The sequence below is a fragment of the Antrostomus carolinensis genome, unplaced genomic scaffold (assembly GCF_000700745.2).
Source record: "Antrostomus carolinensis isolate BGI_N321 unplaced genomic scaffold, ASM70074v2 scaffold27729, whole genome shotgun sequence".
In the NCBI taxonomy this organism is placed as follows: Eukaryota; Metazoa; Chordata; class Aves; order Caprimulgiformes; family Caprimulgidae; genus Antrostomus; species Antrostomus carolinensis.
Window position 1 is genome coordinate 1 of NW_010336840.1, and position 17,689 is coordinate 17,689.

The window sequence follows — 17,689 nt, forward strand, 5'->3', positions numbered from 1 at the left end:
TTCTCACAAGGTGGCCCTTTCCCCCACTACCCAAAACACACCCCCCAACTCCACACACACAAACCCAACACAAGTTGATTGCGTTAGTTGGTGAAAGACCTTTCTCCTTCAGAGCAGTGCATTGTCTCTCTCAAATGTGGCTCAGCCCTGGTACCAGCTGTTGGGAGATGCATCCATACTGCAGCCTTTCCTTCGGGGGGATGCTGGGCGGGTTTCCCTCGTTGACTTAACCATCTGTTTCAGGGAATTTGCAGGGTTATTTCGCAGCAGTAGTTTCTTGGCTGAAAGCAGCCAGTGAGTTTGGAATAGAGGCATAGTGCATTGTCTCTCTCAAATGTGGCTCAGCCCTGGTACCAGCTGTTGGGAGATGCATCCATACTGCAGCCTTTCCTTCGGGGGGATGCTGGGCGGGTTTCCCTCGTTGACTTAACCATCTGTTTCAGGGAATTTGCAGGGTTATTTCGCAGCAGTAGTTTCTTGGCTGAAAGCAGCCAGTGAGTTTGGAATAGAGGCATTCACTTAGGAAACCAGGCTGGAAATCTGCTCAGCACAAGTCAGATCCGTGTCTTGGAGAGGTGAGACTTTCTGACTTCAGCCTGTGCAGCCTTTAGCCTTTGTGAAACCAGTCAGTGCCTGGAGCAGAGGTAGCCAGGCTTCCACCTTCCTCCTGGCTCCTGAAGATGGTGGTGACTTCCCCTTGTTGCTTTTGCAGCTGTTAGCAGGTTGCAGGTGAGAACATCCGAGTATCCTGGGTTTCTTCCTGATTTTAAATTCCTTTCACCAGGAGAAACTGGTATCACTGGGTACAGAGCAGTCCTTGTAAAACTTTGCCTGTTAATACCTTGTTTGTGCAAAAGGCTTATTTAGACTTTTTTTTTTTTTTTTCCCAGCACAGGGAGCTAAAAAACCTGTCCCTTAAAAAAAAAAAAACACCAAAAAGCACCAACAAAACCTCAGACAAACAAAAAAACCCTGATGGGTAGGTTCCTGTCTTGTATTGGAACTGAATGGCACTGTTGTATCAGACATGGGTTTTGCTGGGATGGCTGCTCCAGGGCAAGGTGGAGCTGTACAGAATCTTGTGTTTTCTTTACTTGCTAGTAATTGGCCCTTACCTACGGGTTTTGATCTTCAAAGCTCTTTTCAAATGCTAAGTAATATTTGCAATATTCCTCAAACATTGGCAAGAAGTATGACCGGCTTTTGTAGATGGGGAAAACTGATTTTGATAGCGAGATTTGCCCGAGGCTACAGGATTAAGTCTTACTCTGGGGTAGTGTTAACTTTGGCAGCTCTTGGTGGCTGGATCTGGGTTTAGTAGGAGGTGTTTTGGGCTTCTTTTACCTGTGCTGTACTGATGACAAACCTGGGGACAAGACCTTGCTGCCAGGGCTCTCACCAGAAACAAGGATCAGAAGTGATTCTGAAGTCCAGAGCACATGGTTAGAAAGAATGGAACTGCAGATTATTTTTTTCCAAAACATGGTATGTTCTTGGAGTAAGGTGTTGGGTCAAGAATAGAGCTTGGTGGTGTCACTGGGCTGAAGAAAGCAGAACTTGTCTTCTGCTTGTGGGACATGCATGTTATGGGAGTATCCTATGGAGAGGAAAGGCTTTGCTCAGAGCTTATGTGTTACTAGACAGCTGATAATCTATGTGCAACACTTGGATTCAAGCTCTGCTTCTTCTGCAGAACTACTCATTGAATTCCTGCCATTGAGTGCAGCTGACCTTTGGGAACCCACTGAAATTTGGTGGCCTTTCATAATAGGCAGAAAGATGTTTTTCACCAGAGAAGTGTAGTTGGCCAATTTCTGTGGTGTTTGCCTCTGTGAGAGCCCTGTTGTGTTACCCAAGGAGCTCCTGGTGGTCTTTGGTACCTTTGAGCTACAGCAGTGTTATTTCTTCTGTCTGTCAAAGGAAACTGAGGTACAGAGTGCCTTGGTAGGAGCTGTGTTGCAGACACCTGAATCAGGGGGTGTCAGGTGGGATGGAAATGTACCACAAGTGGCTGCTAAACCTATCACAGCAATCTGAGGTGTGACACAGTAACATGGGATTCATTGTGGCTGCTTTTGGAGTTTGCCCTGGGCTGTCTGGTTTGGGTCTCTGTGGCTCCAATAGTCAGTTCAGTTTTGCTTTTCCTTAAGGTGGGTTTAGCTGCTGCCTCCTTCTCACAGTTTTTGCCTGTTTCCTGATGCTCCTGTGTGCTGTTCCAGTTCTCTTCAGCCACCAGCTTGCTTCTTGGTCATCTCTAGCAGCTTTGGCTCTAGTGAATAATCTGAGCCAACTTCAGTGGTTTGCATTGTGCTACGTTTCTCCTCTTAACGTTGGTGGATCTCACACGTGGGCTGTGACTTTCTCACTGGAATGTGGTGGCCTAACTGTTGTCCTGAGTCCTGACCTGTCCTTCCTTTTGGGTCACACCTCTCCTCACTGTAAGGTCTTCCAAAGGACAGCTCGCAACGCTACTTCCATCCATGGTCTACTCGGCCTGTGACGGATCTGGAGCTGTGGCAAAAATGCTGCGTGATGCTGGCGCTTGGCAGGTACATTAGAGCTGAGGACCAGCTGCCTTCAGGCTGCCCAGGATTTATGTGCCCTGGTGGAGGACCTTTTGGTGAAAGATGAAAGGCTGGCAGGTGAAGTGGAGGTCCCCTGATTCACATGATCCACCTTACTGTGAAATGTCAGCAGCAGTTTACAATATTGATTGTCCCTTCTGGTGCCATATTCTCACTTTATGATGCAAACAGAGCTGGGTAGGCTGACATTCCAGTGAATTTGCCTGTCTTATTTAATGGAAAAGTTGCTATTTAGAGCATCAAAAGAAATTGCTTACAGAGAATATGCCAATATCACTTTGTTTTTTGTAATGGAATAATTGGAGATAATTTGAAGCATTATTTGAGCAAGGGAAATGGGCTCTGAAATCATGTATGAGGCTGGAATAAAAGGCAAGTTGCTTTCCATTCCATTCAAACATCTCTAAGCGCTTCCCTGGAAGCTGATGAATTAAACAGCAAGTCTTTGACTGAAGAGTGTAATTCCCAGCTCTTGTCTAAAGAGGTAATGTGTTGTCCTAGTCAGTTACTGTTAGCAGGCTAGGTGATAGGTGAAGGAGTCCGTTTGTATTTGGGTGCTCTTGTAGAGCTGAGCAGGGCTCCAATGCCCATTCTGAGAACCTGCTGCACTGTCCTTCCCTTCTGCAATAACCTGCTGTGCTGCCAGCTTGTAGCACTGCCTGAAAATACCACGTCTGTAGGACTTGGATCTTGGATAAGACCATCCATGGCCTCAAGTTGCACCAAGGGAGGTTTAGATTGGATATTAGGGAAACATTCTTTACTGATAGGGTTATAAAGCGTTGGAACAGGCTGCCTAGGGAAGTGGTTGAGTCACCATCCCTGGAGATAAATAAAAGACAAGTAGATGTCATGACATGGTTTAGTGGGCATGGTGGTGTTGGGTTGACAGTTGGACTTGATGATCTTAGAGGTCTTTTCCAGCATTGATGATTCCATTACTTTAATGGGTGATTGTAGTAAGGTAATTGTGGCTATTCACTCAGCAGCTTCTTGGTGAGGCCTGAGAGATCAGTTAGTTACTTCCGAGTGGCCTCATATCTGACTGTCTTGATGGTGATTAAACAAGTCATCACTTCAGGGAACTGGAGGAGTTTTGTAATGGACACATACACTTGTTGGCATTTGCTGCGTCCAACTTGAAAAGGTGATGCCTGAGTGACAACTTAATTTTAATTTGTCTGTAACATCATAGAAAGCTCTGAGAGGTGAGAACTCTGGCCTGTTGCATGTTGTGGTGTATGCTAATAGGCTTGAGCTCTTACCGTGCTGCTTTTCCCTGAAGCCATTGGCACCATGTTAGTATTAGTGGAGAAATGTTGCCACAACCAATAAACTGAGTTTCCCAAGCAGGTTCTTGTTTTCCAAAGTGTGGTGTCCTGGTTGAGGTGAGCCAGTACAGGAAACAGGTCCTGCACGGCTCGTGATCTTGATGGAAGCAGGTTCTCTTGACTTCCCAAGGCGTGAGCAAGAGAAGGATGAGAAATCTAATGCTGCTTTACATCATGAACAGGATATGACACTTGCTTTAATCATATAAATGTGCCCAGAGGCATCCTGGCACATCAGTGCACGTGTTCTTTTGCCTTTTACTGTTTTATTTGCCTCTTACACTTTTCAGTGAGGTAGTAAATTATAGAAGATGTTTGTACTTGGGCAGAGGGGTCTCAACTTACTCTAAAACTTGATCCATGCTCTGTGGTATCTTTTGCGTGTGTTGCAGTATGCTGAAACAGATGGCATGTGCCACTCACTTTAATTTCCTTTGCATCCAGGTTCACTTCCCTGATGTTGAGCGAGTGGAGTGGCTGAACAAGGTGAGGAGCTCTGAACTCTGGTTGGTGAAGCCATCTGCTCTGAGCTGCATCGCAGCACAAACTCTGTGGGCCAAGTCTGAGGAAGTTTTCTAGTCACCACAGTACGGCTCAATCGTATTGGTGTCTGTACTTAAGTCTTGGTGCCACTTAAGTATAGAGTTGCCACTGAGGCTTTGGTGAGAGCCAAATGTGTGCCTGGTTGATGCAGGTTGGATGAATTTGACCACAATACTTCATTCTGAGATTAAAACAAACAAACAAACAAGTGTGTGTGTATATATAGATGTATATATATGTGTATGTGTGTATATACATATGTGTGTATGTATTATTATTATTTTAGCAAAAGTACTGGTATCTCCTCTTACCAGAGAGGTTCACAGAGCTCCGAGACAGGTGTTCCCATCAGCAGGTGTAGTCAAGTTCGCACTGGAACTGGACTCTGTGGAATTTAAATTAAAACAGGTGAAATTGCAAATTAGCATCCAGTAACTATCCTGTTTTTCTTTTTAGCAAACTTTCTTTTTGATGTAAAAGCTCATCTCCCCTTGAAGTAAACCTAACTGCAGGGAACTTTGTGGCACTTCAATTAGGGACTATTGTGCTTCAGAGAATTTAACCCTGGGCTTTGCTGGCTCAGCCTCTGTGGTTAGAAGCAATCAATAGACTCTAGGGTGCTGAAAACTCACCCCTCAGTTCCTAAAACAAATTCCTTTTCTGAGGAACTGAGATGGATCCTTCCATAAGGATGACTTAAGAGCACAAATGTGGCTTGGTGTTTTAAAAGGACAAGCATTAATAGCCAGGTGTTCTGTAAGGTGTGTGTCTGTTTCTCAACAAAAGGTATCTTATACAAAGAATCTTCAGTGTGTTTCTGCTTTTGCTGTTCTTTAGGTGCTTGTACAGGCTTGGCCATACTTTGGGACAATCTTGGAAAAAACATTTAAAGAAGTTCTTGAACCAAAAATCAGAGCAAAGAATGTACATCTGAAAACATGCACCTTTACCAAGATCCACTTTGGCGAGAAGGTAGCGTGAATCCTTTGCAACACTTGCAGTTCAGTCTTTTCTGAAAAGCTCAGATGCAAGGGGAGTCTGATGTTCAGCTCTTTAATAGCTCAGAGTGTTTAACAAAATGGTCTTGGTACAACACTGCTGCCTCCTTTGTTCCCTCCTCATGTTGACCTGAGCATCTTCACAGTGAAGGAAAGATCATATAGGAGACACACACATCCCTTCCCACCAGCTGTCAGTATCATGGGACTGGGGATAGAAAAAGGGGCACGTATCTGCATTTCATTCTGTTATACCCTTGTGACAGGAGTTTCTAGTGCTTCCTAAGGCTTGCAGCATGGGCTGCTTGCAACTAGCCCTGTGTTTGAGGACTGCCAAGGCTGTTCACACTACCTCTTTAAGGGAAAAACATGTGTGATTTACTCATACTTTACATGCAGTTGTGCAAAGTCTTGATTGAATGCTTCTGTCCTCAAATCAATTGAAGTGAGTAGGACTTTTCACTTGGGCTTAACTTGAAAGATATTAACTATGCTGTATCTTGTCTTTATTTCAGTGCCCTAGAATCAACGGAATAAAAGCCTACACCAAAGAAATCAACAGAAGACAAGTTATCCTGGACCTGCAGATATGGTAACACTGCATCATTGATTGTGTAGATGGTTCCTAACTCAATGCCTGTTTGACATCTGTGTGTGATTTGTCATGCTGGACTGGACATGTGGTCCACTAAGATCAGCATGAAGTGGAGAGGTCCTTGTCTTATATCAACCTAGAATGATATGAGATAATCTGTCCCTCAGCTGCTTGTCCTCAGTACTTAAGAGAGGTGAGATGTTGTACATCAGCCTTTAAGTCAGAAAGCAGTGTCACCTGCACAGGTCTAGATGTTACTCTGGCCCTTCCCTGCTGCCCATCACTGCTGCCATGGGTGTAGAATGTGTCCCTTGGCTTTGCCGTTCGTGGCAGTAAGAGCCCAAATTTTGGAACTGTATTTCCTGTTCTGAGAGCTCTCAGGCATGGGGGCGCTTGGCCTGTCTGTTGCCCTACCATGGTTCCTCTTCAGCCCAACCTCTCCAGTTCTTCCAGAGTTACTTGTGCTATTTATTTTTAATTCCTTCCCCTAAATTAATCATCTTGTTTTATTCACCATTTGTTCCATGTGCTACTCAATACATTTGCTTTTTTTGATTACAGCTGTTGTCTGAGCAGAAACCTGCCTCTAGCTCTATTAACAACAACAACAACAAAATTAGATAAAACATTTGATACCTCCCAGGCTGCTTTGAATGAGCTTGTGTGTTTTGTTAACATCAGAGCCACTGCAGAGCTAAACTCTCTCCTGGTTTAGCCTGGAGAATGGAATTACTATGGGAATTACCACTTGCATGCTGCTCTAGCTCTGTAAATTCAGTGGGCGATTGAGCTGCCTAATTTAAATGGCTTTTCTTCATGGTAGTGCCAGGAAAAATGTGGTATGAAATTACAGAGTGTCTTGGCAACAGCATAGAGCTGCTCAAACTGTGCCTGCTGCTTCATGTGGCAATGGCATGGCAGCATCCCCAGCCCTGGCAGAGCACTATCACTCCATGAAAAATAACATGCTTCATTTTTCATCCAGAACACGCTGTGCTTCAGTGCTGTCAGTGGAGGGCTCTTTGTAATAGCCAGACCAGTTTTAGGACCTTTGGCAAATCATTTGTGCTTTCCATATTGAGATCGAGGGATCTGATGCCTTTAAGGCTCTGCAGGAGGTTGCTGCTGTTTTCTGTTAACTACTTCTCCAGGCTGCTTCTCCCACATACTCATTTTCACCATCTTTTAACAATCTTCTGCAGCAGGATTCCCCCACCTCCTCATTCCTGTCCCTCTGGCAGACTCATCAGCATCTTCAAATTGGCCAAACACTTCTGTTCCTCATCCCAACAACAACTTAACCTGAACTGTCATCTGATAACCCAAGTATTTCTTGTATTTCTACAGGAGTGTTCAGACTATGTTGTCTCTCTGATGGGGATCTCTCCTCCTGGGCTGTGTTAAGGACATGGCTTCTCTTATGTTAATACATTAACATCAATTTCTGCAGCTAAGCTGGGTGGTGTGCATTGCACAGTGTCCACAGGAGGTAGTATAGTACTTCTAGGAATGGGGAGAAGCAAATCTATGAGCAGCAGTGTCATTTATCTGCCTTTTTCTATTGCTCCGTGCTGGTGGGGTTTAAATGGCTGGATCTGTCCACAGAGCTGTGTCCTGGCATCACAGCTCTGGAGAAGAGTGATGTGATGTGTGTGCCAGTGCAGAGGACTTTGCAATGCTGAGACCACAGTGACTGACTGCCCTCAGAGAAGCGTAGCTGTGTTGCAGTAGGCATTAAAGGATTAACATGTCTGCATGTTACAAACATGACTCCTTTGCCTTGGTGCTTGCTAGCTGTAATTTTGTGGGAGTTCCCTCACCGGTAAACCCATGTGAGCTTGACCTGCTGGCTGGCTCATCGCTGCGTGCAGTGCTGACCTGGCAGGGTGCTGTGATCCTGGTGGGCAGCGATCCTGGTGGGCAGCACTCCTGCCCTGCTCCAGCCCTGAGTTACCCTTTGTGTTAGCAGTGTCTTGCATCCAGGAATCTCAGCATGCTCTGTAAATGCTTCTTGCTTTCAGTCTCACAGCAGTACAGGAGGAGGAATTTTTTTCCTCTGGTTTTATCAAGGAGGCAACTAATCTGTGAAGCCCAGAGTCTTTGACTTGGCCAGGCAAAAACACAGGAAAAGGGCAGGAGTAGAAAAAAACCTTTCCCTCTGAGCTTTCTTTTGTGGTCTGTATAGGGCTACAAAATTGGTGAAGGGTTTAGAGGGGAAGCCGTATGAGGAGAGGCTGAAGTCACTTGGATTGTTCAGCCTGGAGAAGAGGAGACTGAGAGGAGATCTCATCATGGTCTAGAACTTCCTCCCAAGGGGAGGAGGAGGGGCAGGTGCTGATATCTTCTCTCTGGCCACCAATGATAGGACCAGAGGAAAAGGCAGGAAGATGTGCCAGGGGAGGTTTAGGTTGGCCATGAGGAAAAGGTTCTTGACCCAGAGGGTGGTGGAGCACTGGAACAGGCTCCCCAGGGAGGTGGTCATGGCACCAAGCCTGACAATATTCCAGAAGCATTTGGACAAGGCCCTCGGACACATGGTCTGAATCTCGGGATTGTCCTATGCAGGGACAGGAGTTGGACTCGATGATCCCTGTGGGTCCCTTCCAGCTCACAACATCCTGTGATTCTTCTGTGAATAATTTCTGTAGTTTTAATAGCCGCTCGTAGACATATGGTCCACCAAGAGTTTTGTTTAATCGATTTGTGCTCCTGATCCCCATAACATGACGCGGCGCTGAATGCAGTGGTTCAGGTCTGTGCCATGTGAAGAAGAGCTTCCTTTCCTCTGTGTTAAATTTCTGATGTAATATCACAAATTGCATCCTTTGCTTGGGAACTGTGAAAAAGAGCACTTAGAGGCCCATTACTTACATGGGCAGTAGCTCTCAGTGGAGTCACTGATGTAGTAGATCTGGTATCACATGGAGTTACCAAAAGGAACTTGAGGAGCCACTTTAATTAGATCTGTTAATAACAGCTTACATGCCCATAGCATCAGAGCATTGGGAATGGTTACGTAGAGCACTGTCTCATTACAGTCTTGACTGTCCCATGTGAAAGGACTATACTTGAGTTTTTGACAGGAAAACCAAGGGTCAGAGGTGATGACTTGTGAGGCACAGAGACCTCTTGGCAAAGGCAAGAGGAAGGAAGCTATAAGTCTTCTTTTGAAATCTTCTCCTCAGTCCCTGAGATGATGCATCCAATTGGTGTAAATTAAGTTGTGTCACGGCTGATGGGACTGAGCAGATATGTTGAGATAATGACTGCTTACCCTTAGGTCTTCTATACAGACAAAGTTTGTCATTTACCTGTCTGAAGGTCCTGCTGGCTGCATTCTGTTTGTGTATCCACTTTCCAGTGCAAACATACCTCATCTACAGCTTTCACATGATACATAAGAAAGTATCGGGGTTCTTGCAGGGCCTAAATGAAATGTGTGATCCCTGCCAGACTGGGATCTGAAATCCCCAAATCTGAAATAGGAGATCCAGGATGGAAATAAACTGGCAATACTCTGGGACCTCCAAACAATTTGCCTTAGATCTAAATCATGAATCTGTCCCATAGGGAGTTGACAGTTGCATTCTCCAAATGAACTAATGTCAAAGCATTCCCAGAAATGTTCTCCAAAACGGCATTTTTCAAAATGGGAACTTTTCAAGTGCAGCCACTTGACCTCCTACAGCTGCTTTTCTTCCTGCTAACTCTGTAATTGCCTGAGCTGCTGTGTAGCCATGTAGTTGTTGGCTGTAATCATCAGAGTTTCCAAGTATTTGAAGGCAGTATTACCTCTCAGACGAATATCTTGCAATCCAATTGCTTCCTATTTTGATAATCTGATTTAGTACTCGTAATTATTTTTCACTGGAAATGTTTTGAATTTTAATTTCCGTGCTCTTCTGTGGCATTTACAGTTCATGAGAAGTCATAGAAGAGCAGTGTAATAATTCATATGGATAAAAAAAACCTTATGCATTGCAATTTACTCTTTTAAGAGGATCTCTGGACTTCCTAACAGGCAGATTTTCAAATGTGGAAAGACAGTCTCTGTCATCTAGTGTAGAATAGGAGAATGCAGTCAAAAGAAGTGTGCGACAGTACTTTGAGCTTTGGTGGAGTTTGGGTTAGTTGAGTTTGTAGGATCTTACAAGAAACTAATAGGATTTTGGAAACTTGTCAGTCTTGAGCAGAAGAGGAGCACTTGCCCTCGGCAGCCTGACTTGACAGTCCAAGGAGAAGGTCAGAGGTGGTCTGTTTTTTGCATACTCTGTGATCACAGGGTTTTTTTGTCTCTTATTTAACTAATACTGCTTGCTCATTTACCCAAGTCCAAAGTCAGGCAGACTAAGCAGCAGTCTGCTTTACACAGCACTTGAGAAGACTGGACCAAAGAGGACTTGCAGCATGCAGGCCGATGAGAAGATGGGACCCACGGGGAGTTACTTCACAGGGGGGGAATTGCATGTGCCTTTTCTAAAAGGATATGTAGAGATCCACGTTAGTCAAACTCAGGATGTGCTCTTGTCGCATCCCTGCCTTCAGCCAGTGGATTGGTGTTGTACCAGAAACACCGTGCCCAGCTTTCCCACCCAAGTACAGAGGAGATACGGATATGTTCACTTGTACAAGCCTCTCCAGTTCTCATCCATGGCACAGGCATGCTTATCTGCATCTCTTTGTGCAGTACCTGGTTTAGGAGAGAAACAGGTGGTTCTTCCACCTTCTGCAGGTGGATAAAACATCATCCTGTGTCTAGCAGCAGAGTGGCAAAGGAAGCCCTGTGCACTTTTGAGTGTCAAGGCTTGACTTTGTCTCACATGTGTCCTGTCTGGGGGAAGAGAGCAGAGAGCACAGCAAGGTTACGCTGAGCAGAGGGGGCAGATGAAAGCACCAGCAGCTTGGGCTGGAAATGAGGAGTAAAAGTAATGAACAAAGAGTGCATCCTTCCTACCTAGCACCCCGGTGTGGGGTGGTGGCTGTATGAAGCACACTTAAGGATAATTAAAGGCTCAGGCTCTGATAAAAGGGCTAAAGACTTCTCTGACATCTAGACTGTAAAACACGATTGTGTGTGTTGAAGTGTTACTGGAGAAAAGAGACATCTAGGACTGGGTGAGAAGAGTTTTCAACTGTGTGGAAAGGCATAAAGTTTGTAAATTGAAACAGCACAACTATTAATTGTTGTGTTGGACACTGGCAACAGCTGAATTAAATCCTCTTGGATTAATTACTGCAAATTGAGGAACTAATTTAGGCTTCTCATTTAGACTTTTATTGTGACAAAGCTCTATTAGCACCCAGTGTAATTAGCTGTAGGACAATGTTAAAATTGTAGAAATTAATAAACATAAAAATAAGTTTCTCTAATTATGTGAGTAGCTTATAAGGAAGATTTGTTAATTTTGGCATGGCCTGTGAGGTTGCTTATTTAAGAAATTAGAATGCTCTAACATTAAAGACTTCAATTTGTGTGTTATGAGCTTTTTAAATTCTGTTAAGTGACTGGCTGTAAACACATTTGAGAACTTTGCTTGCAAAAATGGAGATAAATTCACAGGGTTACACATTCTTGGCAGGTTTTTTTGGAGGGGAGGGAATCTGTCTGTGCAAATTACAGTGTGAATTAGTGGCAACTGCAGCACTATTTGCTCATATACATGTGGTCAGAGCAGAAATCTTGTCCTTTTTCTTTGATTATGCATGCAGGTGGCAAGCACAGCACATTCACTGTGCTGTGGTACCTTTACACCCTGCTTTACCTGCAGGTTGTTTGTGTGTTTGCATCCAGAAAGAGCTATTTCTCTGAAGACTGAAAGGGAAGTTGGTAGCTCCCTTCAATTGTTTTCTGCCAGAGGCATCAACAGATCTTCTCAGTTCAGCTCCCTGGGGAGTGGCTATAGGTTTTTGCATAAGGTGATGTTTGTACTTTTATTAAAGTCTAAGGTGGTTCTGAAATTGCAGAAATACCGCACTCAGTGTTAGTTTTATTTGAAGCCTGATGTTCTCTATGGCAACTGACCAAAATCTGATCTACGTCTTTGTCTTTTAATTCAGCCACAAGGAATCCAGGTTATTTTTAGTGATGAATTTGTCCTTCAAGTGGGCTTTTGGGTCGTAGGCAAGGGTGTTCTATGGGCTTTTTGGTTGTGGGCAAGGTGAGGACCCCATGTGTAATGGCAGGATGGCTCTGCATCAGCTTGGGAGCTGGATCACCAGGTTGTGGGGTGGGATCAAGCCTTTGACAGAGATGGGAGCAAGAGGGCAATTGCTGTGACTTTGAATTTCGAATGAGCCTGCTCATTCCCTCGTGGAGCAAACTTGCCTCAGCCACTACCAGTCTTAAGAATGGAAAAGTAACCTTGAAATACCTGTTTTGCTTTGACATTTTGCAGGTAGATCAATACCCCAGCTGACTGCAGGGTTTCTCTTGTGAAGATCTGACCCTTGGTCAATGCACACAACTTTCCCTTTTTAGTTGCTTGAAAAATCTGTCTCTGCCTGTTGGGTCATGTTGTCAATCATTAAACTAATTTATTTTTACTCTGTATAGCCCAAAATTGTGGAGAAAAACTGTGGAATAATGTGAGAATTTTCTTTCAGTTACATAGGGGACTGTGAGATTCACATGGACATATCGAAGTTTAATCTCGGGGTGAAAGGCGTACAGGTGCGTGCAGTGCTCATGTTGTCTGTTCAAACCTGTGTGTGGCAGGAGGTGGCATTTCCCAGCGGGGAGGTCATGATACTTAGTTGGGAAACCACCAACTAGCAGGCTTGGAATGATTGGCTTTATCTCCTTGTGTTTTGGCTGGGGAAATGATGCCTTCCTCAGAAAGCACATAAATACCACTTTTAAGCTTCTTAGTGTGACTCTTAAACAGGGTCACTGCTAGAGCATCGAGCTCATGTGGGCCAGCAGCTGCCACTGGAGTTCAGGGGAGCTGCATGTTGGTAGAGAGCTTCCAAAGAGCCAGTTCTGCCAGGGGCTTCATAAACTGGTGTAGATTAGCCCAACAACCTGTTCTTACAGTGTTGAAAGCTAACAGACAGATCGTTCCATTGTATGGCAGTCAGGATTGCATAGAGACTCCACAAATTTAGAAAGCAATGGTTTGGGGGAGGAGGTTATTTTAGTTGTTAAATTCTAAATAAAATCACTTTAAGTAGGATTTTTAAAACTATCTCCATCACTGAAAAGCACACAATTTTGAAAATGCATCCTGAGAGTACCTTCAGACTCCATTTTCCTTGGTCTGTTCTGTTTGCAGTTGTATGGGACGCTACGAGTGATACTGGAACCTCTTCTAACCGAGGCACCTTTTATTGGAGCAGTGACCTTGTTTTTTATGCAGAAACCGGTGAGTCAGGAGTGAGCTGCACTCTGCAACCTTTCTGCTTCTTGGTCTGTCTTAGTACCTGGATAGGTCTTCAGTGAGTGACACAAGCTGTTCATCGCTGGTAACCCAAACTGCATGACTGTGAATGCCTCTCAGTGCAGGTGTTTGTACAGCAAATTCCTGATTGTTCAGGGCTCCTCTTTAACCCCAAGAGGATGGGAATGAATTTCCCCTGTTCTCTTGCACTAGTGCCTAGAAAGCTACTTGCTTCACTCTTTGCTGCAAAGTTCCTGGCAGGTGGATTTTAAATCTTCCCATTTGCAGATTTTAAATGCAATCATTTTGGAGATCATTCAGTCATGGTCATGTTTTGAAAGCTTGCCTGTTTAAGGTCACATGCCTTGTAGTTGAATTGAGGTTGAATAAAGTATGAGAAACCTTCTAGTCTTGTTAGAACCAGTTATCTTATAGCATGCAGCTTTGCTTGCTTGTGGGTTATACTCTGCTTGAGTTCATGGAAGTAACACATTTTTTCTCAGGTGAGGTGTTTTTGTGTTTAGATGTAGTAGCATTATTTTAGCACATGAAAAAAACCCTTTTTGTTTATTCCGTAAATAGAAATACAGACTCCTGAAGTCAGGTGGTTGTTTGTAAATCCCCCTGCCTTGGGGCATAGGCCAACTCCTAAGTGAAAGGATGAGGAAACAACTTCAAAGTCTAGGTAGAGCTGTTGGATTTGCTACGCATGACCCCAGGGCATCTGCCAGTGGCCATTGCTAGGGGCTGAATGCTGTCTTTCCCTGTGCTTGCAGGGTAAGTCCCAACGATACCCTCTTTTCAGGTAGGGCAGGTATAATAGATAAGGAAATTGGTACCACATGTTGGTTTTAATGTAAAGGTGCATTCACTTACTGGTGCAGATTTTGCTCTCTTTAAGCAACTGGCTTTGTTTTAGAAGCATTAGCTTTCCCTTTAAATTCTACATTTGTTCTGAAATAAATTTTAATGGTCCTGTATTATTTTTCTCCCTGATCTTCTTGTAGCACTTGGAAATCAACTGGGCAGGCATGAGCAACCTCCTGGATGTCCCAGGGATTAAGTGAGTATCTACTTTGCTTCACTTTTTTATTCTTTAAAAAGCCTTTGGGATGTCATTCTTCAGTAATCATCAAAAGCTATTCTTAAGAGCTTTATAGAAAAGGTGCTGTGCTGATACTCATCCCATCGTATCTGGTTATGGAGTTTGCAAACCTGAGGAGGGTGCATTTTACACTCTGTCAAAATGGCTTCAATTGCTTCATTGCATTTGGGACTTAAGATAGAAATAGTAAATTGCAAAAACTACAATGGTCTGTAAACTAAAAACCAATCCCTTCTGTTTCCCATGTGCCAGTTACTTGCAAAGGTAGATGAGGTAGATCTAGGTGACTGGCAGTCTGTGTTTGTGTTTGTTTACCTTAAGGTGAAAAAAAGGCAAGGTGTCACAGAGTTGTGGTCCCTCTGGCAAACTGAAATACAATCCATGATAAAGAAAACTGCACCAGATGTATGAGGAGAAAACTGCACCAGATGCATGTTCCTTTCTGTGTAATCTGCTCACCCCTTAGGTACTTCAGAAAACTTACCTCTTCCCCAGTGCCATGGGTTGATCTTGTACATTAAACTTGCACAGCAAGGATGAACATCGTGGCAGTTTTCAGTACTGTAAGTTTCAAACTGTTTCTCCAAATTGGAGATTTGCTTTTTCCTTATTCTTCAGCATAAGGAGAAAATCTGTTACGCAAGAACAAAATATATTTGGTTACTCAGCCATTGCCTTTCTGCCTTTAAATGCAAATGCAGGCACTTCTGCTCCCCTCTCTTCCCCTGCAGCTCATGGTTTGCAGACTCATAGGAAGTGGCTGGCTACTTTAGGTGCCAGTTTATGCATTAAAGAGCCTCTGAAGACCTTTGATGTTGAGTGAGAGGAAGCTTTCTTTTTTTCTTAATTTGAGGCCAGAGTGGCCTTTTGCCCTGAAGGTTGCCCTGTATGCTCCAGTTTTTATCAGAGGAATTAATCTGGTTTTTTTCTAACAGTGGTTTCCTTAGTCTTTGCAGGGAGAAGATATGTAGGTGTTCCAACCTACAGCCTCTCATATAATTAAGTGCAAATTTGGTGTCCTAAATTTTCACTCCTTGGTTCTCTCACAGGGGTTTGAACACAGAAACCCTTGCTTGTTCATCAGCACTGCACATGAAAACCAGGAGCAAAGCATGCCTGACCATGGACAGGCTGAAGTACAGGTTGAACAAGAGCTCTCCCTTTCAAGTGAATCAAGCTTACTTAAGAGAGTCAGGAAACTGGATGCAGTTGTCTGTCCTCATGTACAAGCTGTGTTTAGTTGGATGTAGCCTGAGACTCGAGAGAAGGGACAATTCTGTGACCTTTTTCTGGGTTTTTTTTGACAGGAAAGCCAACAGCCTGATCAAGGGCTTTCAGGCTTCTGGTTTTACATTTGGAGTAAGAGAGGACTTTCCTTCTGTGTGAATCCAGCTTCGTCTGTGAACTATGACAATTTTGTTCAACAGTCTTTCCCTGAGAAGCTGCCTTATAAGCACTAGATTTATCAAGAGGATTGAAGTCTTCCAGATGTTTGGTGCTCTTGGGTTTTCTTCTTAATGTTGGCTTTTGTTCTTGACAAGTTGTAGTAGTACGTTGAAATCCTCTCACCTGGAGAGTACTGGACATCTGTGATAGCCCTGTGCCTCTTGCTCAGGAGAAATAGGTCAAATTAATTCTCTCTAGCAATTAGCAATTCTAAAGAAAAGATTTAAACTGAAAAGCTATAAATGTGTAAGTTTTAATTAGACTGGAAAGTTCCCTGAACTCCAAGACACAGTACCCTCAGTTCAGCCAGTGTGATCTCCTGTGTGCCAAAAGTCCAGTTACTTCAAACAGTTTTCCTTCTTAGTGCAAAACATAGCAAGATACAGAATCTGATCTTTTGCTTGGTCTTCTATTAAAAAAAAAAAAGCCAAACTAATTGTGTTTTGAATGTGGCTGGCTTCTCCTTCCATTTTATAGTAAGGTCTCAGCATGTGGCAAAGAGCAGACAGCAGTGCGTGCTGGGGCTGTGGTCTGAGTCTAAAAACAAACTGCCTGGAGGTCTTGAGCTCCCTGTGAAATGCTGAAAATTAAAGATCCCCTCCTCACCTTGTTCGTCAGCATTCCCAAGGAAACCCAGAAGGCACATGAGTTTGTGTGACTTATTTGGGTACATTACAATCTCATTGTATGGCTCCCGCTGATCATTTGCAACCTGCTGGAACCAACTTCACATCCAGCCCTAGTAACTCTAGGCTGGAACAACCCTGTGTGCAAGTGGGCACTGCACTGTGTGTCACAAGGCAATGGCAATTATGTGCAGAATGATAGGGAATAAGATGGAAAGGGACCTTGAGAGGCTGCCCCGTGCTCATCTTCTGCCCTGCAGCAGCTCAGCTGGACACCATTTATTGATAGGAGATAGCCTGACTTTCCACGGTGTTCCACATCCATCCTTGGGGATTGGTTCTGGTGTCAAACTGCCCTCTCTGTTTCCTCTTGTTCTAAGCTAAAATGTCACAAGCACAAGTTTCTTCTGTCCCTGAGCAGCTGGGGGAAGGTAGGCAGTGTCGCTCATTTCACAGTGCCTGTTCCTTACACTGTGCCTCATTCTTCCAATCTAACTGAAATTGTCATCGATTTAAGAAATTTAGGTTGCTTTTTTTTTTCCTCCCCACCTGCAGCGTGGTGTCAGACTCACTAATTCAAGACTTCATTGCTGCACGGCTGGTTCTACCAAATAGGGTCACAGTGCCTCTGAAGAAGAACATGAACATTGCCCACTTGAGGTTCCCTGTTCCGCATGTGAGTTGGTTTTTTGGGTTTGTTTTTTTTTCAGTGACGGTGAATCTGTCTCAATGCATGTTTGCCACGATGTGGATACGTGCAAGCTTAGTGTCCTAGGTTCCTGCATCAGCTGTTCCAACCTGTATTGTAGGCTTTCTGTAGGTGATATTTCAGAAATATAAAAGCAGATGTTGGATAGTTCATAATTTGGGGGGGAATCCTACCCTCTTTATATAGCATAAAAAGTCTGTCTAGACACTGAGCTCATGTACCAATTTAAACCTTTAGTCTCATTTGCGAATACCACGGATCTTCCATTAGAGAAGGTAAATTACACAGACCTGCTAGAATGAGTTCAGAGGAGGCCATGAGGATGAAGCGAGGGCTGGAGCACCTCTCCTGAGAGCACAGGCTGAGAGAGGTGGG

At 44.0% G+C, this 17,689-nt stretch overlaps 1 protein-coding gene across 1 annotated transcript in view; it reads left to right on the top strand.

Annotated features, from left to right (window-relative positions):
• Positions 1–4,308: 4,308 nt before the first annotated feature.
• Positions 4,309–17,689, top strand: part of ESYT3 (extended synaptotagmin 3) — a gene marked incomplete at its 5' end in the record, with an annotated part of 26,971 nt that continues 13,590 nt past the window's right edge. Inside the window, 7 exons of the mRNA XM_010175017.2 lie at positions 4,309–4,402; positions 5,297–5,431; positions 5,973–6,049; positions 12,656–12,722; positions 13,324–13,413; positions 14,436–14,491; positions 17,161–17,281. Coding sequence (XP_010173319.2) covers positions 4,309–4,402; positions 5,297–5,431; positions 5,973–6,049; positions 12,656–12,722; positions 13,324–13,413; positions 14,436–14,491; positions 17,161–17,281 — 640 coding nt within the window. The remainder of the gene's footprint in view (positions 4,403–5,296; positions 5,432–5,972; positions 6,050–12,655; positions 12,723–13,323; positions 13,414–14,435; positions 14,492–17,160; positions 17,282–17,689) is intronic.